This window comes from Urocitellus parryii, chromosome 9 (genome assembly GCF_045843805.1).
Source record: "Urocitellus parryii isolate mUroPar1 chromosome 9, mUroPar1.hap1, whole genome shotgun sequence".
NCBI classification, from domain to species: domain Eukaryota; kingdom Metazoa; phylum Chordata; class Mammalia; order Rodentia; family Sciuridae; genus Urocitellus; species Urocitellus parryii.
In genome coordinates this window covers 133,734,038-133,758,752 of record NC_135539.1, presented here as the reverse complement: position 1 = coordinate 133,758,752, position 24,715 = coordinate 133,734,038, and the positions used below count along the sequence as shown (strand labels likewise).

Genomic DNA, 24,715 nt, shown 5'->3' with positions numbered 1-24,715 from the left:
AACACTCATCCCTATCTCTCTAGAGCACTGGTCTCCAGAGTGCTGACTACAAGATGCCATTGGAATGTTGGAAGAAAATATTAGAACTTCTACGTACTTATGTCTGACCCTTTAAAATTTCACTTGTATATATATTGCAAGGTACATAATATGGATTAGTAAAACAATATCTTTATGATGAAAAATTTTAGTATTGCCTTAAACATCATAATTCCTGTGAAACCTAGGTGATGATAAGATGGTTTCATTAGTACAGAATCAGAAAAAAAAGTGAGTTAGATTCATAGGGCCATTTCATCCAGACTCTGGGGAAAAAACTTACATGTAATCCCTATATTGCTGAGTTTATACCCTAATAACTAGAATACCTATTGGGTATAATATCTCCATGCTTTAAGCAGTAATGAATTCTTAGTCTGTTTTCTATTGCTAAGAACGTGATACCATGACTAATTTTTCAAGAAAAGAGTTTATTTTAGCTAATGATTCTAGAGATTCAAGGTTAAGGAGCCACGACTGTTGATGGCTTTGCTGGCATTGTTTCACAGCAATGCAGAATAATCCATGGCAAGAAATGGGGAACATGCACATGTATGTATCTTCTAGTCTTTCTCCTTCTTTTAAAGCCACTAGTATTCAATCACAAGGGCTCTACTGAAGACTTCGTCTATTCCTAAACACTTAATGAAGGACCCACCTCTAAATACCATAGTTGGATTAAGTTCTCCCCCGACACAGTAGGGATTAATCTTCAACATGAGTTTTGGAGGGGACATTAATCTTCAGCCTGCTTTGCTATATTCAAATCATAGCAATGGATAAATAAATTTTGCTCTATATTTTATGATATCAAGCTATAATGTTGCTTTTTTGGTATTTAATATGCAAATTATATCAATACTATTTAAATATTATTAAATTAGAAGAGATTTAAATTTTATATCAGCCATGATTATTGAGAATATACCCTCATCTCTTGGCAAAAACTTTGGAAATACCGTAATCTTAACACATATAATCATAAACCAAATACTAGTATGGATTAGTCAAAGGATGAATAGTTTCATGCCTTTACTAGTTTCTTTTTCAGAGGATGATTTTATTTTCCTAGCTTGTCTACAACTTCTGGAAGCATCTTACTCAGGTGTCCTTTCTTGGCAGCCCTTTCAAAGCAGGCTGATTATTCTTTTATGACATAGTGGGAGAGGGGACATGGAGAGAGGTTATGAAATGGCAGTAACAAGAACCTACCAAAACACAAGAAGCTAAGTCCAGCATTCTTTTAGCTACCATTGTTGTTCTAAATCAGTATTTCTGCATATTCATACAAAAATGGACTTCCTAAGCATTCATTATTTTATAGAGCTTTCTACTCTGAGCTGTTCTACATTTACATTTGTTGATTTTTTTGGTTGCCCGTTGAAAACTTCAGACTCTTGACTTCCAATCCATATTTAGTTCCACTCTACTTTGGCTATATACTCCCATGGCCACACCCATTGCCCAGAATTGCTCTGCTTTAAAATATTAAATCCTCCTGTTCCTTTAGCATCTGTTTTTCAGTCTCACAGAACTCAATTTCTTTAACTCCTTCAGTTTTTTCTAGTCAATTATGCCCCTCCCAGAATTAATTCCTTCTCATCAATCATTTTAGCCATTTTGTCCATTGTGTTTTTAATCCTTTTACCCTCATTGCTTTATATTGCATATGCCTAGCAAAACTAGACCATTATAACCTTTGCCTTTTTCATGCATACTTCTAGAACTGCTTAGGAAAACAGGAGAACAAATTGGAACCACTATAAATTCATTGTTGCACCCTTAACTATGTCCTCAAAACTGCCTGTGAATCCTCCTTAGTATTCTTTTCAATGTGTTTTTATAAACCATAACCCTTTCTCCTGAATTGTCACCATTGTTATTATTATCGTCATTATTTTTGGTGGTGCTAAGGGTGATTCCAGGGCCTTGAACATGGCAGGCAAGCACTCTACCACTGAGCTATACCTCAGGTTCTCTCCTTAGTTGTTGTTTTTTTTTTTTTTTAATTTTTTAAAAAAATTGTTCTAATTAGTTATACATTACTATAGAATACATTTTGACACATTGTACATAAATGGTCTCCTTAACTCTTTAACTCCACTGTCGTCTTCTTCATGCTCATTATACCCCCCACATTGCAAATATAAATGAAGGACATCAACTTCTATTGATGGATAATATCATGAATATGTATTCCACCTTTTCCCCAAGTACCTATAAACATTCTCATCCTTATGTAATTTTCTCTAATCTTTGTAGAATAGCTGTCCCTCTTTATTTTATAGCTGATCTTTTTATCTACTGACTGAATTACAACTCTAAGACTTTGCTCTAATAATGATTTCCTCTGGGAATGATTCAATATAAATCTATTTAAACTCCTCTTTTTACTGATTTGGTCTTCTTAGCAAGTCACTCCCTTTAAACAAAAGTAAACAAGCAAATTTTTTCATTCTGTATCCTCATAATTATTTTTCATTTACGGCTAGGCTTCTTCCTAGTCAAAGGGAACAACTAGTGCAAAGAGAGCCATGAAAAGCTGTGGTGTGTATGCATGTCTTTTTTGCTACATTCCAAATACCTAGGAAAGCAAAATAGAAGACAAAATAGAAATATTATTTGCAAATAGATAGGTTTTCTACAAGGAAAAATATGCAGAAGGAATTGCAGTGTTCCAAGGACAAATAATTTCCACAATTAGGAGGTAAAAGGATAAGGAGGAACCAGCCTTAGAGGGCAGGAATGATGGGCAGAAGAAGAAATGACTAAAACAATAGGTATTTGCATTGGAAAGAGTGTTTAAATTAAGAAAAGGCTGTTGGAGGCTTGGTGACACAAGGGCCTGTAATCCCAGAGCCTGGGGAGGCCAAGGCAGGAAGATCACAAGTTCAAAGCCAGCCTCCATAATTTAGCTGGGCCCCAAACAACTCAGTGAGACCCTGTCTCCAAATACAAAAAGGGAAGGGGATGTGGCTCACTGGTTGAGCACTCCTGGATTAGCATTTTTCTTTTACTGTGCTGTTTTTTGGGAAGGATCTTTGATCCTACTTCTAAATGGATGATTTATATCGCAAATTATAGATAATGCCTCTTGGTTTACAAAGAATGTTTATTTTTAGCACTATATAATTTTTATATTTTGAGGTACAATAAAATACATCCATATTATATGATTCAGTACGTATATTCAAATGTGTTTTATGTATGTTTATGTCCATTTATATTTGTGAGTATGCAATATATTTAAATAATTTAAATTTTTTTCATGAAAAGATGCTTACCCTTACTACTTGCAATATATTGTTTTTCATACTTTTCTGTTTTATTTTTTTACATTTGGTTATGATTCACTAATTTGGTTTTATGACCCTATAACGGGTTGTAACACTCAATTTGAAAAATGGTGTCTTAGACTAGGCCACTTCTTAAAAATAATTTTAGGCTAGCTATTAAAAATTTGGATGCTGTGATGTATTACATTTTTTGTGTGTATTGGCAGGGCTATTGGGGCGTATCTCTTGATGTCATCAGAGTAGGTATAAATTGATAGTCTACAGACTGACTTTTTGCCAGGTCAGGAAGTAATGGGTAATATGAAGACATGATTGACAGAAATAGAGTTTGGCACTTGATGTAAACAGTATCATTTTGCTTCTTATTTAGCTGCCGTCTCTAAGGGAGATTGTCTTGTAGACTGTAATCTTCAGACTCTAGGGCACATGAAAAACTATAAATAATATAGGGATAATAAATAATATAGGGATAATATTAACTTACCTCCATCCACTTACATCTACCAAATTATTTATATCTAAAAATGATCAGTTTTTAAGTGACATGTTCCTCTAAATATCCTCTAAATTACATTTTATTGTTTCTATTTCTAATCACACTCAAAAAGCCAAACAAAACTGAATGAAAGTACCTGTCATTATCTACAATTTGAATTTTTGAATCTTATGTTGTTTTTTTTTTCTTTAGAAGAAGTTTACTATTTAAACTCCCTAGGCCTCCATGTGCTTGCTTATAAAATGAGCAAAATGATCCTAGCCCTCTGGGATTCCGCTTGTTACAAATCAAAGGCTATATTCAGTCAATATTCAGGAAACCTGATATAAGTTATTGTTTTTTTATTATGTTGTTGGTTAATAAGGATTGGGCATTTATTTATCTTAATAGATAAAGTATTTTAGTATTTGAATACCACCAGAGGAGCAGGGAATTTTAAAAGGAGGGGGAGCCTTTGTGGTAGAAACATTACTAATCTGTGACTAAGAATTCTTCTTGGTATATTTGGTGTTTGAGTTGTACAGTATCAAGTGGTAAGAATTTCAGATGAAAGCAGTATAAACATTGCTTGTAATATAACAAGGTGAACATTCTTATAGGTTTCAACACTGAAGTCCATAAATTGAATCAGCAAGATAATAACATTGCAAGACTGGTAGACAAGTAATAAAAGTATTCTTAGACACTAACTTTATTTTATAAAGAATTATTTTTTACTTGCTTAAAAATATAATAGCTTTGCTCTTCAGAAAATAGCTTGTAATTATGAAATAACTGTTTTCTAAAAGCAAAGAACAGGTAAGGTTGGTTAACTTTTTTTAGTGCATTATGGTTAAACATAATAGTTGGGTTCATTTTGATATATTCATAAACACATGTAACATGGTTTGCTTCATTTCACCCCACAGTATGTTCTTTTTCCTTTCCCTCATCCCTTCTTCTAATCATCTTCCTCTACTCTATCCGTCTTCCTTCTGTTTATTTATTTGTTTAATTAGTACATTAGAGTTATATAAAATTGGGATGAATTGTGATATATTCTTACATGCACATAGAACTATTTGACCAACTTCATTCCCTGCTTCTTACTCTTTCTTTTCCTTCCTCCCTTTCCCCCTTGGTCTCTGCCTTTGCTGATCTCCCTTCTGTTTTCATGAGAGCCCCCTTTTTATTCTTTCTCTCTAGGTTCCGTATATGAGAGAAAATACCCAACCTTTGACTTTCTGAGTCTAGCTTATTTCACTTAAGCATGATATTCTCAAATTATATCCATTTACCAGCAAATGACATGAATTCATTCTTTTAAAATTTTTTTTGTTTTAATTAGTTATACATAACAGTAGAATGCATTTATACACTTTGATATGCATAGATGGGATATAATTTCTAATTTTTCTGAGTGTACATGTTGCAGAATCATATGGGTCATGCAGTCACATATATATACATACAGTAATAATGTCTGTTTTATTCTACTATCTTTCCTATCCCCACATCCTCTTTCTTCCCCTCCCATCACTTCCCTCTATCTAATCTAAGGTAATGCTATTCTTCCCTAGTGCCCCCAACCTTATTGTGAATTAGCATTCACATATTAGAGAAACCATTCTGCCTTTGGTTTTGTGGGATTGGCTTTCAAAGAAGAATTAACACCAAGACTCCTTAAAGTATTCCATGAAATAGAAAAGGAGGGAACCCTTCCAAACTCAGTCTATGAGGCTAATATCACCCTGATACCAAAACCAGACAAAGACCATCAAGGAAAGAAAACTTTGGACCCAAATCCCTGATGAACATAGATGCAAAAATTCTCAATAAAATTCTGGTAAATCACATACAAAAACACATTAAAAAGATAAGTGTACCATGATCAAGTGGGATTCATCCCAGGGATGCAGGGTTGGTTCAATATATGGAAATCAATAAATGGACTTAAAAACAAGAATCATATGATCATCACAATAGATGCAGAAAAAGCATTTGACAAAATACACCACATCTTCATGTTCAAAACACTAGAAAAACTAGGAATAGTAGAAACATACCTCAACATTGTAAAAGCTATATATTGCTAAACCCAAGGCCAGCATCATTCTAAATAGAGAAAAATTGAAAGCATTCCCGCTAAAAACTGGAACAAGACAAGTATGTCCTCTGTCACCACTTCTATTCAACATCGTCCTTGAAACTCTAGCCAGAGCAGTTAGACAGAAGAAAGAAATTAAAGGGATACAAATAGGTGAAGAAGAACTCAAACTATCACTATTTGCTGATGACATGATTCTATATCTGGAAGATCAAAAAAATTCCACCAGAAAACTTCTAGAACTAATAAATGAATTCAGCAACATAGCAGGATAAAAATCAATAATCATAAATCAAACACATTCATATACATCAGCAAAGAATCCCCTGGAAGAGAAATTAGGAAAACTACTCCATTCACAATAGCCTTTAAAAAAAAACAAACAACAACAACAAAAAAAAAAAAACACCTGGGAATCAATCTAACAAAAGAGGTGAAACCTCTACAATGAAAACTATAGCACACTAAAAAAAGAAATTGAAGAAAACCTCAGAAGATGGAAAGATCTCCCATGTTCCTGGATTGGCAGAATTAATATTGTCAAAATGGCCATACTACCAAAAGCGTTACACAGATTTAATGCAATTCCTATTAAAATCGCAGTGACACTCTTCATAGAATTAGAAAAAGCAATCATGAAATTTATTTGGAAAAAATAAGAGACCCAGAATACCTAAAGCAATCTTTAGCAAGAAAAGTGAAGTAGGAGGCATCATAACTATACTACAGAGGTATAGTAATAAAAACAGCATGGTATTGGCACCAAAATAGACTTGTGGTACAGTGGTACAAAATAGAGGACACAGAGACAAACCCACATAAATGTGATTATGTCATACTAGAAAAAAGGTGCCACACTAGACAAAGGTGCCAAAAACATTCACTGGAGGAAAGATAGTCTGTTCAATAAATTGTGCTGGCAAAATTGGAAATCCGTATGTTGCAAAATGAAATTAAACCTCTATCTCTCACCCTACACAAAAGTCAACTCAAAGTGGATCAAAGACTTAGGCACTAGAACAGAGACCCTGCACCTAATAGAGAAAAAATAGGCCCAAATCTTCACCATGTTGGCCTAGGATCTGACTTCCTTAACAAGACTCTTAAAGCTCAAGAAGTAAAATCAAGAATTAGTAAATGGGATGGATTCAAGTTAAAAAGCCTTTTCTTTTTTCTTTTTTTTTTTTTTCAGGAAACAATAAAGTGACGAGAAATCCTACAGATTGGGAGAAAAACTTTACCACAGCCACCTCCATTAAAGCATTAATCTCTTATTAAAAAATTTTTTTTAATTTTTAAGGGCTGAGGATCTAGCAAAAAGAAAAAAAAATCTTTTTTTTTTTTTAGTTGTAGATGTACACAATAGCTTTTTGTGTGGTGCTGAGGATCAAACCCAGTACCTCACACATGAAAGACAAGCATTCTATCACTGAGCCACAACCCAGCCCCTAATATCATTCTTTATGACTGAGTAGAACTCCATTGTGTATATATAACACATTTTCCTTATCTAATTGTCTACTGATGGGTACCTATAACTTGACTATTGAGGATTGTGCTGCTATAAACATTGTTGTGCATGTATCACTATAGTATGCTGATTTTAATTCTTTTGGATAAATACTGAGGAGTGGTATAGCTAGGTCATATGGTGGTCCCATTACTGTTCTTTTGAGAAATCTCCATATTGCTTTCCAAACTAATTATACTAATTTGCAATTCCACCAGCAATGTATAAACTACCATACTTTTTCCCACATTTTTGCCAACAATTTTCATTATTTAGATTCTTGATGATTGCCATTGATGAAATCTCAAGGTTTTTTAATTTGCATCTCCCCAGTTGCTAAGGATGTTGAACGTTTTGTATTTCTTCTTTTGAGAATTGTCTTTTTAGGTCTTTTGCCCATTTACTGAGTTGGTTATTAGTTTTTTTTGGGGGGGATTAAGCTTTTTGAGTTTTTTTATATATTCTTGTTACTAATCACCTGTAGGAAGAGTAGGTGGCAAAGAATTTGTTCTGTTCTATATATTCTTTCTTCATGCTCTTGATTCCTTTTTTATTATTATTTGATTCTCACAGTATTTTTAAAATTTTTATTTTAATGCCATCCCACTTATTGATTGTCGATTTATTTTTTGAACTTTAGGAGTTATTAAGGAGGTCAGTACCTGTGCCAGTATATTGGAGTTATGTTTTCTTCTAGAAGTTACACTGTTTCTGATCCAATTCCTAGGTCTTTACTCCACTTTGAGTCAATTTTTGCACAGTATGAGAGGTAGGGATCTAGTTTCGTTCTTCTACATACAGTCTTCCGAGCACAGGGCTATTTTTTCTCCAGTGTATGCTTTTGGCATCTCTGTCGAGGATTAGATAACTGGATTTTTCTGTCTTCTAGTCTCTTCCATTCATCTTTGCATCTGTTTTTATGCCATTGCATGCTATATTTATTAGCTCTGTAGTATAATTGGAGATCAGTCTCACTCTTGCTACTCAGGATTACTTTGGCTATTCTAGATCTTTTGTTCTTCTCTATAAGTTTTAGGAGGATTTTCCCCTCTGACATTGTGAATAATGTCATTGGCATTTTGATAGGGATTGCATTGAATCTATAGATTGCTTTTGATAATATGGCCTTTGTGACAGTATTAATTCTACCTATCCATGATCATGGTAGGTCTTTCCATCTTCTAAGGTCGTCTTGAATATATTTCTTTGCTGTTTTATAATACTTTTCATAGAGATCTTTCACTTTCTTAGATTTATTCCTAAGTTTTTTTTTTTTTGAGGCTACTATGAATGGAGTAGTTTTGATTTAGTTTTTGACAGATTCATGGTTGGAGTACAAGAAAGCTATTGATTTTTGTATGTCAATTTGGTATCTTCCTACTTTGCTGAATTTGTCAAATCTAGAAGTCTTCTGATGGACTTTTTTGGGTCCTTGAGGTATAAAATTATGTCATCAGCAAACAGAGAATTTGACTTCTTTTCCTGTTCACATCCCTTTAATTTGTTTCTGTGTTGTCTGATTGGTCTGGTTTGTGTTTCAAAACTGTATTGATTAGGAGAGTTGAGAGTTAACATCCTTGTCTTATTCATGATTAGAGAGGAAACGTTTTCAGTTTTTCTCTGTTCAGTATGACTTTGGCTTTGGGTTGTCACATACAGACATTAACATGAGAAATAAGTTCTTCTGTGACTAGTTTATTCCATGGGTATGAACTCATGGCTTTGTTGCCTTTGCTATGTAAATAGTTTCTTTAAAAGCAAGACTACGTGGAATACCATGATAGTGAAAAAGGCTTGCTTATTATTATTAGCACATGTGAGGCCTGGTCAATCCCCAGTACTGCCCCCAAAAAAGGAAAGATACTGAAAGAAAGAGAGCAATGAATAATAAAGAAGCAATGCCAGATAAGACAACAGTACTAAAGATTAGGGTAAGACAAGATCATATAACAGTAAAAAAAAAAAAAAAAAAAAAGGAACGGAAGAACTTGAGAAAGGAGTCATAAATAATGCTTTTTATTTCATAATTATTAACATCATTATTTACTGAGTGCCAAGTTCCTTGTCATTTTTGCAACCATTTTATGAGGGAGTTAGCATTCTCTCTTTCACCTATGAAAGGAGTAGAAAAATTGAAAAAAAAAAATCTCTAGACTAAAATTGACTAGTTAATGAGTCAAAGATTTGAAACCAAATTTACCTATTTCCGGTATGTCCTTGGAAGTAAAGTTACAGAGTTTTATTCTTAATTGCTGTAATTGTTTGTTTTTCTGGTTTTTTTCCCCCAGAGTATTATTTTTAAATACAGTTGACCTTCCACGTCAGTGGGTTTGCATCTATGAATTTAACCAATTATAAGTCCAAAATATTTAGGAGGGCTGGGAGTGTAGCTTAGTGGTAGAATGCTTGCCTAGCATAAGTGCAGCTCTGGGTTCAATCTCCAGCACTGCAAAAAAGAAATATATATTTTTTAAATTAAATATTTTAGATATGTAGCTATAAATAGGTAGATATTTGGAGAAAATGGTATCTGTACTGAATATGTACAGACATTTTTCTTATTTCCTAAATAAAATACAGTATAATGAATAATTTACATTGTATTAGCTTTTACAAGTAATCTAGAGACACTTTATATTATGGGAAAGGACTGAGGATATAACTCAGTGGTAAAGAGCTTGCCTTGCATGTATGAGGCCCTTGGTTCAATGCTCAGCACTGCAAAGAAAGAAAGTATTTGGGAAATAAATTGTATGTTATATGCAAATACTATACCATTTTAAATGATACTTTAGCATCTACAGATTTGGGGTACCATAGTCATTTCCCCACAATCATTTCCGGTATGTCCTTGGAAGTAAATACTGAGGGATACTGAGGGACAACTGTATAAGCACATACATCCAGATATACCTAATTTTTTTAAACACATAATTTTTTTTTAGTTTTGGTCTTTTCCTAGAATACCTGTTTTAGAGAAGTAATAATACATGGTAGGAAATACAAGATTAAAAACCTAAAGCCCCAAATTCTAATCCTGTTTCTCCACTAAACTGTACAACCAGAAACATTTCATATTAGTTTTTTTAAATTAAGATATTCTTTTAAAATGTATAAATCAGTGGTTTTATTTTTATTCACAAGGATATACAACCATCCCCATGATCTAATTCCAAAATATTTTCATCATCCCCAAAAGATGCTACATACCTGGTAGCAGTCATTTCCCAATATCCGTGTCCCCAAGCCACTGGCAATCACTAATCTATATTCTATGTCTATGAATTTCTGTGTTCTGTACATTTCATATAAATGGAATAATACAATATGTGATATTTTGTGTCTGGCTTCTTTCACAGCATATCTTCAAGGTTTATCCAACATAACATGAATTAATACCATTTTGGCTGATATTCCTGTGAGAGAGTGTGTGTGTCTGTATGCGTGCACACACTTCATTTTGTTTATCCTTTCATCAATTAATGGACATTTGGATTGTTTCCACTTTGGACTATTGTGAATGCAAGTTTGTGTATTTGTTTGTTTCAGTGTATGTTTTCAGTTTTCTTAGGTAATATACCTAGAAGTGGAATTGCTAAATCATATCGTAATTCTGTTTTACTTTTTAAGATCAGTCAAACTGTTTTTCAAATTTCAGAATGGAGGTACCATTCCTCATTCCGACTCTTAGTAACTCTTTATATTTTATTCTTCATCTGTATAAAGAAAGGGTACTAGCATTTTTGTTTGAAGTGAATTATGGGGTAGAATGAAAAATATATTACATTAAAATATTTTTTCTATCTAGTTCTAAATATTACATGTAACATTTTTCCCCTAGAAATTCTAGGAAAGCAAATTATAATAATTAATAAAACTTCATAAGCCAGTGAGAACTCTTACAATCAAATATTTACCTTAACTGATTTGACAATTCTGTTTTATTTCTAATAGAGAAACTCGCAGAGGCTCAGCGTAGATTTGCTACACTTCAGAATGAGCTTCAGTCATCACTGGATGCCCAGAAAGAAAGTACTGGTGTTACTACACTGCGACAACGCAGAAAGCCAGTCTTCCACCTGTCCCACGAAGAGCGTGTCCAACATAGGAATATTAAAGACCTTAAACTGGCCTTCAGCGAGTTCTACCTCAGTCTTATCCTGCTGCAGAACTATCAGGTACTTAGATTCTCATCTTGGAGAATTGTATTTTTAAGTAAATGAGAAATTTTAATAGAACTATCTTGAACTATACGAATGAGTCAATCCAAAAAGGAAAGTCATTAGCATACAATTATTCTTAATGTTCTTATTGGGATTTTAGATGTTCTTATTGACTAAAAACCATGGAGCAAAAAAATGGTAGGAAAGACTTGTATTTTTGAACATTAATTTTCTAAAAAGCATTCTACATGAGGGGTTATCCCTTGACTCAGGGACTAACAGTTTACACTCTATTCTTTAAAGCAGTTCTGGTAGAATCTATCTAACCATTTTGGGCTATGTAAGAGCATTTATGTTCCTGCTAACCAACAGCAAAATTTCCACAAAAAAAAATTTGGAAAGTTAACATTCCTGCAATTAGCACTAATAAAACAAAAGATCTTGACTTTTTCAGATTGCCACTAACAGAATCCTTTCAATTTTATTGCTCACAGACTTCAGTATAACCAAATTAAAAGAAAAAATCTAAAGAGAGGAATTAAGTCATAGCAGATGTGTTGAGGCTGAACATCTCAGCTGTTATATCACTTAATATTTTAAAAACCTGTCTGAAAAAAATTGAACTTCCAAGTATGCTAAATTATGGAAATACAGAGCATTTATTCATTTATAATTTTTATAAGTTTGTTCACATAGTTAAATTATAAAAGATTATTGAACAAAAAAATCTGTTTTCAAGGCTAGGGTTGTGTGCTCACCTAGCACGTGCAAGGCCCTGGGTTCAGTTCTCAGCACCACATAAAAATAAAATAAAGACATTGTGTCCATCTACAACTAAAAAATTAAATATTTTTTTTTTAAAATCTGTTTTCAATTGTAAACTTCTAAATAAGCATATGCATCTAATTAGAGAGATCTGGTGTACTATTTGTTTTTCATTTTAGTTTTGTGATTATTGTATTGAGTGGTTAAGACCATCATAGGATGTAATAACAAGCAAAAAGTAAAGATAGTTCAACAAAAGTATTGCCTAAGATAAGAATTCGAATTTTAAAATAAAAAATAATTAAAGTCCCATATTTATAGTAATCTGTCATTAATGCATATACTTATTTCTAACTTGCCCCTTCATAATTCTACCTTCTTTGATGATTTAATATTTTATCATTTAAAGAAGAACTCAATTGGAAAATAACAGTAGAAAAGAAATAAAATATGTATAATGATAAACTCCTTTGTTTTGAAGCTTTATCCATAGCTTTATAACTTAATTTTAATTTTTAAATTTATAGTTCATAACTTAACCTTTAAAAGAAACAAAGTGCTTTCCCATATGTTATAAAAACAATATTTCATAGTTCCTTAACATGCTTTTGTGTTACAGGAAAATACCCTGTTAAATTTTGTTTTATCAATTTTTTCCAGCAACTTTTGTTTGGGAAATTATAAAGAAGCTTCTTGGGAAAACAAAAGTAATTGTTAATCATGAAAGTTCTGCTCTAGTCTCTATTCGTTGGGAGTTTCTATACTATAAGAGTACATTTATTTTGAGAATCAGGGAAAAGGGGAAATTAAAAGTGGTGTCCAAGTTATAATATGTGTACCCCAAGGAGAGTTTAATATCAAACAGTAAAATATGGTAAGAAAAAAAATTTTTCTTTTCCAGTACTAGGGATTGAACTCAGGGCCTCACAAGTACTAGGCAAGCACTTTACCACTGAGCTACACTCCCAGCCTGAGAGGGAAAAAAATCTTTAAAATACGAAAGCAGAGCTTATTTTGGAGTGTGTGCTCATTCTTTTTTATTAATGAAGTGTGTAATCATCAGATTTGAGAGATGTTTAGTTTATAGATCTAGCCTTAGAAATCCATGATTTCTAGCTTTTTCAAACAATGAGCAAACAACAGAATTTGAAAATGTGGAAAAGTTTAGTGTTTATACTATTTTTATAGGGTACGAACCCACTTTTCCTCAATTTCTACACTATCAACTGAGTTCACTTGTTCCTTCCTACTGACTTTTTCATTCCTATCCCCAATCTGAGATTAATGAAAGGAAAAGGAAAGTTGAGCAGACTAAATGAGCATCCATTTTCCTTGCACGTGCTTACATGGGTTACTTGATAGAAGAGAAAATGCACTTCTATACCAGTCCTTCAAAAAGCAAAGTACTAAATAAATGTGTTCTGAGCACAATAAATAAAAAGCATTTTCTGAAAATATTTTTGACCAAAGCAGTAAAGTAACATAATTAAGCTAATTTGACAATAGTTGTATATAAAAAATATGGAATTAAGCTAATTTGACAATAGTTGTATATAAAAAATATGAAAGTAAAAATGTTGGGCTGGGGTTGTGGCTCAGTGGTGGAACACTCACCTAGCATGTGTGAGGCTCTGGGTTCAATCTTCAGCACCCCATAAAAATAAATAACTAAAAATAAAGTCATTGTGTCCATCTACAACTAAAGAAAACTATTTTTAAAAATGTTTTCAGTTTAGGTCTTTAATTAATTTACTTGGAAGGGAAATTGTTGGTAGTTCAGTATCTCTTTGTCTCTTTGTGTTACTAATAACATACTACTTTGAAACGAGTGAGTGAAATAAGACAGAAGAATCTTATCCTTTTAGTAGTGAGTACTTTTATGAAAACATTGCTATCTCCCTGGGTACTCAATCTTTATCCAGTCACCTCTGTCAGTGCTTAGTGATTTTTATTTTTCATCTTTTTTGATGGTGAAGAATTACAGTTGTATTTCTGATTTTTTTTTTTTTGTTTGTAGAATTTGAATTTTACAGGGTTTAGAAAAATCCTTAAAAAGCATGACAAGATCCTGGAAACTTCTCGTGGAGCAGATTGGCGAGTGGCTCATGTAGAAGTGGCTCCATTTTATACATGCAAAAAAATCAACCAGCTCATCTCTGAAACTGAGGTATAATAATCCTAGCTTTTTAAACACGTTTTCAATAATATTCATGTCTTACTTGAAAGAAAGAGGTCTGTATTTCTATTCTTTTGTAAATAGTTGTTAGCTTTGGATATGTATAGTCTTACTTGTGATTTGTCTTCTTTTGCTTTATGTCAGTGTACATTAATCAAGAGGTTATCAAAATATAGTTTATAAGAATGGTACAGAATTATCTATGCATTACCAAAGTATAGAATAACTTGTGGGGGCTGAGGATGTGGCTCAAGCAGTAGCGCGCTCGCCTGGCATGTGTACAGCCCGGATTTGTTCCTCAGCACCACATACAAACAAAGATGTTGTGTCCGCCAACAACTAAAAAATAAATATTAAAATTCTCTCTCTCTCTCTCTCTCTCTCTCTCTCAAAAAAAAATAGAATAACTTGCTTTGAAATTTAATAATTTTTTTCTTTAGGCTGTAGTGACCAATGAACTTGAAGATGGTGACAGACAAAAGGCTATGAAGCGTTTACGTGTCCCCCCTTTGGGAGCTGCTCAGGTTAGTATTTGCTTCTGCTTGTTTAATAATCAGCACAATCTGGTTGTTAACTGGCATTATTACCTTACATTTTTTTGAGCCAAAACTTATAAATAGTTGTTACTATTGTTGTTCAAGTTTTTAAACAACTAGATGTCAGCTTTTGCTTCATGACAAATTTAAATTCCTTCCGGCTTTTCTGTTATTCTGTACTCCTTCTCTTGTTTACTCTTATTAACATGTGAACTTCTTGGTCTCGCTAAACCATTAAGATGAGATTTTTTGATGGTATGGAAGGTTTAGATAATGAAACATGACTGTATCAGAAACAAGTCTCAAGAATTTAACTGATACAAGGTATCCTCTGTGACCAGAGTGGAATTGAACTAATAACAGAAAGAACTTCCAAAACCTAATAAAAGATATCTATGAAAAAACCTAACTATCAAACTTAGTGGTATAACACCAAGAACTTACTCCCCAAGACTAGAAATAAAAATACATATTTACTCTTACTACTTTTAATCCAACATTGGACTGACTTAGCCAGTGTGATATGGCAAGAAAAAGAAATAAAAGGCATTCAAATTTTTATATAGAAACACATATTTTACATTATGTGATTCTATATAGACAGGAAGAAGTGAAACTGGTGAATTGGGTTTTTGTTGTTTGTTTGTTTTGCCAGTAAAAAAAATCCAGTGTAAATTTTCCCCATGTAAAAAATCCAGTGAATCTATAAAATAGCTATTAGAATCAATAAGAGAGTTCAGCAGGATTGCAGAATACAGTATCAATTTACAAAAAAAAAAAAAATCAGTTGTACATCTGTGAATTAGGAAGAATAATTACAAATCACTGGGTGTGGTGGAGCACACCTGTAATCCCAGTGGCTTGGGAGGCTGAGGCAAGAGGATCACTAATTCAAAGCCAGCCTCAGCAATGGCGAGGCACTAAGCAGCTCAGTGAGACCCTGTCTATAAATAAAATACAAAATAGGGCTGGGGATATGGCTCAGTGGTCAATTGCCCTTGAGTTCAATCCCCAATACCAAAAAAAAAAAAAAAAATTACAAAACCAAAACTTTTAAAATAATTCTATTTATAATATCATCAAAATAGGAAATATTTTGGAGGAATTCTAACAAAAGATGTAAAAGATCTTTATATTGAAAACTATAAAACATTGTCAACCTAAATGAGAAACATATCATGTTCATGTAGATTTAATGGGTATACCCAGTATTTTTAAGATGTTACTTCCTAAATTGATTTATAGATACCAACAATTCAGCATTAAAAGTTTAGCAGGCGGCATTTTTTTGTGTATGCATATAAAAATTGGCAAGCTAGTTTTAAAGTACATATGGATATTCAGGGGACCTAGAACAGCCAACACAACTTTGAAACAAATAAGTTAGAAGATCACACTGCCTACCTTGTATCAGAGCTTATTATTAAAACTGCAGTAATCAAGAGTGTGAACCAAGCATAGTGGCACACACTTGTAATCCCAGTAGCTCGGGAGGCTGAGGCAGGAGTTTGGCCAGCCTCAGCAACTTAGCGAGACCCTAAGTAACTTAGTGAGATCCTGTCTCAAAATAAAAATGGGCTGGGGATATGGCTCAGTAGTGAAGTACCCCTGCCTGGGTTCAATCTCTGATACTAATATCACACTCTTTTTTTTTTTTTTTTTTTGGTATCAAGGTAGGCAAATACTTCAATGGAACAAAATAGAGTCCAAAAATAGAGTAACATAGTCATATATGAGCAACTAATTTTCAATACAAAGAAGCAGGTCATTAGAGAAAGAACAGTGTTTTGAACAAATGGTGCTAGAACAATTGGATTTTAAATGCAAAAAAAAAATCGAACTTTTATCCATATTTTACATTATGTGTTTCTATATGTACCATAGCCCTAAAAGAAACTTAAAACTATAAATTCTAGAAGGACATGTAAGAGAAAATCCTAGTGATTTTTGGTTGCTCAAACTTACACTTTTTAAAAGACACTGTTAAGGGCTGGGGTTTTAGCTTAATAGTAGAGCGCTTGCCCCGCACTCGTGAGGCCCTGGGTTCAATCCTCAGCACCACATATAAATAAATAATTATATAAGAGAATTCACTGTTAAGAGGATGAAAAGGATAAAATATTTACAAAACATATCTGATAAAGGTCTTGTATACAAAATATATATAAAGAACTCCAGTACTCAATAATGAAAACAACTTCCACTGGGCAAGACCTGAACAGATACTTCATAAAAAATATACAGGTGGAAAATTAGTATGTCACAAGATGCTTAATATCATTAGGCAATAGAAAAGCACAAATTAAAACGACAGTGAGAAAATACCTATTAGAATAACTAAAATTAAACAGTCATATTAAATGTTAGAGGAACAGGAACTCTCTCATCTCATATCCCTGGTAGAATGTAAAATGTTACGACCACATTGGAAAACTGTTTAGCATTTTCTTAAAAAGTTAAATAGATGGGCTGGGGATGTGGTTCAAGCAGTAGCGCGCTCACCTGGCATGCTCGGGGCGCTGGGTTCCATCCTCAGCACCACATAAAAATAAAATAAAGATGTTGTGTCCACCGAAAACTAAAAAATAAATATTAAAAAATTTTTAAAAAGTTAAATAGACACCTACCATATGATCTAGCCATTATACTCTTAGGTGTTTACTCAAGATAAATCTAAGCATATGTACATTAAAGACTTTTACATGAATGTTCATAGCAACTTTATTCATAATAGCCGGAAACTGAACAACCGTAACACCCATCAGTAGGTGAATGGATAAACAATTTGTGATATATCCATGCAACAGAATACTTCTCAGCAATAGAAAGGAATAACCTATTGATACATATAACAAGGTGAGTTTCAAAATAATTATGCTGAAAGAAAGAAGGAAGACTTAAAAAAAAGTACTTACTATGAAATGGGTTGAATTCTGCCATCATATATAACAAATTAGAATAAATAAATAATTTTTAAAAAGTGATGATTGCATGATTTCATTTACTGAGACTGGAACAGACAAACCAATAATAATAGAAAGTAGATTAGTGGTTAAATGCAGATGAGTTGGGCTGAGAGGAAAGGATTATAAAAGGGCCTGAAGAAACTTTGGAGTCATTATTATGTTCATTGTCTTGATTATGGTAATGGTTTCATAGGTGTTTATATATATATATATATATATATATATATATACTTATCAAATTGCATATTTTAAATACAGTCTATGCAGTTTATTGTATATCAATTAATTCAATAAACTATAAAAAATAGCTATATCACAAATGGCTAAAGATAAAGAGAAAAATCTTAAAAGCATCTAGAGAGGAAAAAACACAAATGGTATGCTTTAAATATATGCAGTTTGTTGCGTGTCATTTATATTTGAATAAATATAAAGCTGTTAAAAATGAGAAAATTAACTTTTTAAAAATGAACATATTGGGTTGGAGTTGTAGTTCAGTGGTAGAGTGCTTGTCTAGCACATGTGTGGCACTGGTTTGATTCTCCACTCCACATAAAAATAAATGAATAAAATAAAGATATTGTGTTCATATAAAATTAAAACTATTTTAAAAAAGAAGAAGAAGAAGAAAATAGGAATGTATTTAGAGGAGGTGAAGCTGAAGAAAACATGGACGTAGTTCTCTCCCATGAGTAGGGAAGGTTTTTTTAATAAGGGAGGATAAGGGCCTTCAAAGTTGATGGAAATATTTTCCTTCTAAAGATGAATGATAGGGGGCCAGGGTTGAGGCTCATTGGTAGAGTGCTTGCCTAGCATGTGGGAGGCACTGGGTTTGATTCCTGGCACCACATAAAAATAAACAAATAAAATAAATGTGTCCATCTACAACTAAAAAAAATATTTAAAAAAAGATGGGCTGAGGTTGTAGCACAGTGGTAGAGCGCTTGCTCAGCATGTGTGAGGTACTAGGTTCAATCCTCAGCACCACATAAAAATAAATAAAGGTCTATTGGCAACTAAAAAATAAAAAATATATATATATATATATTTGGGGGCTGGGGCTCAGAGGTAGAGCACTTGCCTAGCATGTGTGGGGCACTGGGTTCCATCCTCAGCACCACATAAAAATGAAATAAAGTTATAAAGTTATTGTGTCCACCTACAACTAAAAAATATTTTAAAAAAATAAAAAAAGATGAGTGATAGGCATTATATAGGTTTATTTTATTTATCATTTCTTATAATCCAAATACATTAAATACATTCCTTTGTATGTATATGTTGAATCGTTTTTGAAACTAAAGATAGCTTTTTTTTTTAAGATTTATGACCATCTTCCTTTTGGATGCTTTCATTATGAAACTATTAATTCAGATATCTGTTACTGAAAAAGATCAAAGTTTCAATGTTTTTTTTTGGGAGGAGAGGGGTTAAAGTTTTTAGAAAATATTTAAAATATAGGAAGTATAATATCACCTCTGAAAAGTCCATAAGATTATCTGTGTTTCTCATGTTTTATGTTTAAAATCTCAGATACTTTCTGTTCTTTATTTTTAGAAAATAGTAGTTTTCAAGGCAATTATAAATATAAAATTAAATTATAATAAAGAAAAATATTACTTGAACCTGCACTCTTGAGTATTCTGATATACCAGTCTGTCAAAAGTCTCTAGTATGTCTTGAAATTTTTACTTAAAATTATCCTAATATAATAATTAAATACTAGCAGAAAATTCATGAAATAAATGTTTAGTTTTAATTATTCTCTAATTATTCATAGTACCAGATATATAAGCTCTGAGTAATAATGACTTGGGAAATTTTAGAGGTATGTACATTGGAAAAATAAAATGACTTTTAAATCTCATTAGAAAACAGCAGTGTATATGTAATTTGATGCCTAAGATTATAATCTTATTTCATGACTCAGGTTTCTGTGAAAGAATTCAACTGGCAACTCTGTAGTTATTTATAGGATAATGAGGGGTGAATGATTCTCTGGTTCACATTATAAAAATTCAGATCATAATGTACTATTTCGTGATAAAATTTTGAGGCTATTACTATTGACTTACAGCATATAAGTAATGAATTTGATTTTTTTTTTTTAAATTTACACTTCTGTTTTTCTGCTCACAGCCTGCACCAGCATGGACTACTTTTAGAGTTGGCCTATTCTGTGGAATATTCATTGTGCTGAATATTACCCTTGTGTTTGCAGGCAAGTAGTTTAAATTTTGAATTAATTCTGTGTCAAATTCTGTTCCTCTGTAAAGAATCAAGTGTATATCTACCAATGTTACTGAAAGAAACTTGTCAGGGATAAGTATTTTTTTCTTACAAATTTAAGAGCAAGTAATCATGATGTACCTCAGAAGTCATAGAATTAGGTTTATGATAACTGGATTATTAATAAAAGTAAATTCTGTTCAGTAAAGTTTGCAAAGAAATATGATTTAAAAATAGACATTACTATATAAATATCCATTATACTCCATTTTGGATTTTTAGTAATCATAATAATACCTGAACAAAGACGGTTCATATACTATCACACTATTCCTATTCTTGATTTGCAGGGTATATATATATATATAAAATTTTTGTATTTAAAGTTCCAAGCATATATCAGATATTTGAGAAATAATTTGCAGAGTTCATTATTCCTCATAATCATTCTTCTTAAGACTGTCTGTTTTACATTATGAAATTATAACCCAAAAGTTCTAATGCTTTTGGAGAACATATGAACTTTACCTATTAATAGTGTGTTTTTACCTGTATTTGAATTCTTCTGACTAGTTACTAAAAATTAATTTTAATAAGTATTATACACCTAAGCTTATGATTTAATATATTGATGTAATTTATAATAACATTTTAAGCTTGTTCTGTTTCTTTAGGGTGAACACAATCTATATGTTTGCAATACATGGAAATTGTATAAAAATCTAAGTCTAGATTGTCTAGCTAGCTGTTGTGGAAACAACGAAAGGTCTGCCTGAGTTTTGGTCCCAGCTCCACTGTTTGTTAGTTGTTTGGGCTTTAAGGACATTCCTTAACTTTTTAAAAACAGTTTTCTCATCTGTTAAATGAACTTAATATATTAAATTTACAGGGTTGTTTTAGACTTTATTCATTTATTCAACAAATAAATTTTATGTGTCTCATGATTATACTTGATACCTGTGAAATAGAAAAGAAAATCACTTTCCTTATGAACTTTGTTGTGCTAAAGAGATTAAGGTATGTATTAAAACAATAATAATACACTATGAGATTGAAGATGTTAAATATTTTAGCAGTTCAAAAGAACAACTGATTACTTTTTTTTAATTAATTTTTTTGTGTGTATTATTTGGTGTTGAGGACCAAAACCAGTGCCTCACACATGTGAGACAAGTGTTCTACCACTGAGACACAAGCCCAGCCCAACAACTGATTATTTTTATTTTTTTAATTTTGGAGGGGAGTGGGTACCAGGGATTCAACTCAGGGGCACTTGACCACTGAGCCACATCCCCAGTTCTATTTTATATTTTATTTAGAGACAGGGTCTCACTGAGTTGTACCTCACTTTTGCTAAAGCTGGCTTTGAACTCACAATCCTCCTGCCTCAGCTTCCCCAGCAGCTGGGATTACAGGCATGTGCCACCAAGCTAGCCCTGATTACTTTGAAATGAGAACATTAGGGAAGGTTTTATGGAAGAAAGGGAATTTATGCTAGACATTAATGGATTAAAGGCATTCCAAGAGGAGGAAAGAAATGATCATAGTTAGTTGATCCTGGGTAACGGAGGTACACAGGAGGAGCAAATGGTTATCAAAGAGAAAAATGATAAATGCACCTAGGGTGCAGCAGGGAATGTTAGTTGAAAAGGGTGAAAATCTAGCTTTGGTAACAGTTAATAGGGATCAGATAAGAAGTGTTAGTAAAATATGCTTTTAGTTGCAGAGCAGTACATCAATAAAAGGTATATGTGGTATTTGTGGTGGAGGTTGTTGTTTCTGTTGGAAAACACCTTTAATCATTTGTGAGTAGAATTGTTTTTTATTTCCAAGATGCTATGGTGGTATTATCATCATCATAGTTAAGTATGACATAAGAAAAAACAAACTTCTTTCTTTTCATTTTTTTAAAAGAAAGGTTTATCTTTTTAATTCAGGACAATCTGAGGTTTAGTTTTGTATAGTAAGTATAGAATATTTTTGTGATACAATTTTGTGTTTTTTTTAAATGTATGTGATTTATGCATTTAGTGTTGTGCATTGTATTTTCTCACCTCAGAACCTATCTCTGTTTGTGTCTTGCTGGGGGGGGGCGGGATAAATATTGTGAAAACCAGCTGTCAATCCTTATTTGTCTCACAGCTGGTGCTCAGAAGATAAGTGTGGAGAGTCTCAAAGAAACACAGCAGTAATAATGCATGTACAAGCATGAGTTTTGTTTTTTTTTTCAGCACTCACATCAAAAAAATTATGTGCATAATTGCTATGGTTTCTCAAGGGGAGATGATCTGGTGTTTGATAATTTGTCTGAAAAATCACATATTCCAGAATTTAGTTTCTTGGAAATTATAAGTTTTCCATATAAATTTTTAAAAACTTCTCTCTCTTACAGATTCCTAGTAACCTTAATTTCATGTAATAACAATATACCATATTTCACTTATTAGTATGACCATTTATGGTAGATACAAGGGTGTGAAGTAGGCACTTGTATACTAGTGGTAATGATGTTAATTGTGATCTTTTTAGAGGGTGATTTGGTAGTCTATGTAAAAAGTTTAAATACAGTTAAGTAATTTTATTTCTAGAAATTTAACCCACAGAAATAGTTGTACTTGGTTGCAAAAAAATATATCCAAGGAGGGTATTCACTGCCATTTTATTTATAATAGCAAAGTCCTAGAAACCACTTACATATCTTTCAGTCATGAACTGTTTAAATGAATTATATTGTCCCTGTACAATGAAATACAATGGAGATATTAAAATAAAGGAGATAGTGGTAGAAGTGAAAATGGACATAGCACTTTGGAGAACGCTTTGGCACTGTTTACCAAAACTGAACATATAGTAACCTATGATCCAGCTCTAATAATAGAAATGCCTACATATTTTCACCAAAGGACACGTATGAGAACATTAATAACACTACTGTTTATAATTATCCCCAAACTGGAAACAGGCCTAATTTCATCAGCCATAGAATGGATAAATTATAGTACATCTGTGCCCAGTGGAATAGTATATAGTGGTGAGAATAATTAAATTTAACTACATATAAGAACATGGATGAATCTCAGATATTGAGCAAAAGAAGCCAGACACATATGGGCATGGTGGTACACACCAGTAATTCCATCTCGACTTGGGAGGCTAAGGCAGGAGGAGCACAAGTTTGAGACCAACTTGGGCAGCTTAGCAAGATACTGTCTGAAAAATAAACTAAGAAGGGCTCTGGGTTCAATCCGTAGCACCACCCAAAAAAAAAAAGGATTGGGCTATATAGTTCAGTGGTAGAGTACTTGCCTAGGATGTGTAAGGCCCCTGGGTGCAATTTCTGGTTCAATGTTAGAAAGGATTATGTTTACCCTTGGAATGGATAGCACCATGAAAGAGGATATACAGTGGGCCTTGGAATGCTACAGTGTACTGTACTGTTTTTTCTTCTGGTTCCTAATATATTTTCCCATTTTTCATTATACTGTGTACTTATGGTTTATCCATTTTTCTACATGCATGTAACACTTGAACTTTACATTAGAAAGGAATTTATGTACTGATACGGTCATTCCAGAATATAAGTGAATAAAGCAAGTTTTAGAACATGTGTAGCATGCTTCCTATTGTATCTGGTGAGTTTTTTTTTTTTTTTTTTTTTTTTTGAGAGAGAGAGAGAGAGAGAGAGAGAGAGAGAATGAGAATTTTTAATATTTATTTTTTAGTTTTCGGCGGACACAACATCTTTGTTTGTATGTGGTGCTGAGGATCGAACCCGGGCCGCACGCATGCCAAGCGAGCGCGCTACCGTTTGAGCCACATCCCCAGCCCAGAGTTGTTTTGTTTTTAAAGTTATTCAGTGAGTATTTCTCTGTACATTAAGAATTTCTTGGAAGATAATAAACAAAATTGTTAACCTCCAGGAAAGGGGAATAGGACCTAGAGCAAGAAGAGGCTTCTTATCTCCTTTCTAATGATTTGAGGAGCCTTTTCTGAAATACAAAAAAAATTAATTTTAAAATTGTTCAAAAATTTTTTAATGTTCTTTTAAAGAAAACTGATTTGGCAACTTGGTACAGTAAAGAGAAGACTAGTTTTTTAAAAAGTTTTAGGATAAGCCTCTGTTTTATTTTGTTTTTTTGTAAGCACATATTACTTTCTATACCGTATAACCCTATTATTAAAAGTGCAGGCTTTGGAGCCACATTGCCAATATTATATCCTTGTGGCCCTAGGCAAGGAACCTAATTTAACTAAGCCTCAGTTTCTTCATGTATCTGCTAAGGAAAACCAATTTAGAGTGTTGCTGTGAGAATTAATGAAATTATTCATGTACTACACTGAGCACATTGCTTAGCCCAGAATAAATGCTTTATGAATTTTAGGGTTTTTTAATTAAAAATTCATAAAGCCATGGAGAGTTTGAAATGGAGCAATATATATGTTTTATTTTGTG

The 24,715-nt window shown here is 32.7% G+C and overlaps 1 protein-coding gene across 1 annotated transcript in view; it reads left to right on the top strand.

The window, feature by feature from the left end:
* Positions 1 to 24,715, top strand: part of Xpr1 (xenotropic and polytropic retrovirus receptor 1) — a 179,671-nt gene that overhangs the window by 105,380 nt on the left and 49,576 nt on the right. The window contains exons 4-7 of the mRNA XM_077802388.1: positions 11,382 to 11,605; positions 14,373 to 14,522; positions 14,972 to 15,055; positions 20,173 to 20,254. Of these exons, the coding sequence (XP_077658514.1) occupies positions 11,382 to 11,605; positions 14,373 to 14,522; positions 14,972 to 15,055; positions 20,173 to 20,254 (540 nt within the window). The remainder of the gene's footprint in view (positions 1 to 11,381; positions 11,606 to 14,372; positions 14,523 to 14,971; positions 15,056 to 20,172; positions 20,255 to 24,715) is intronic.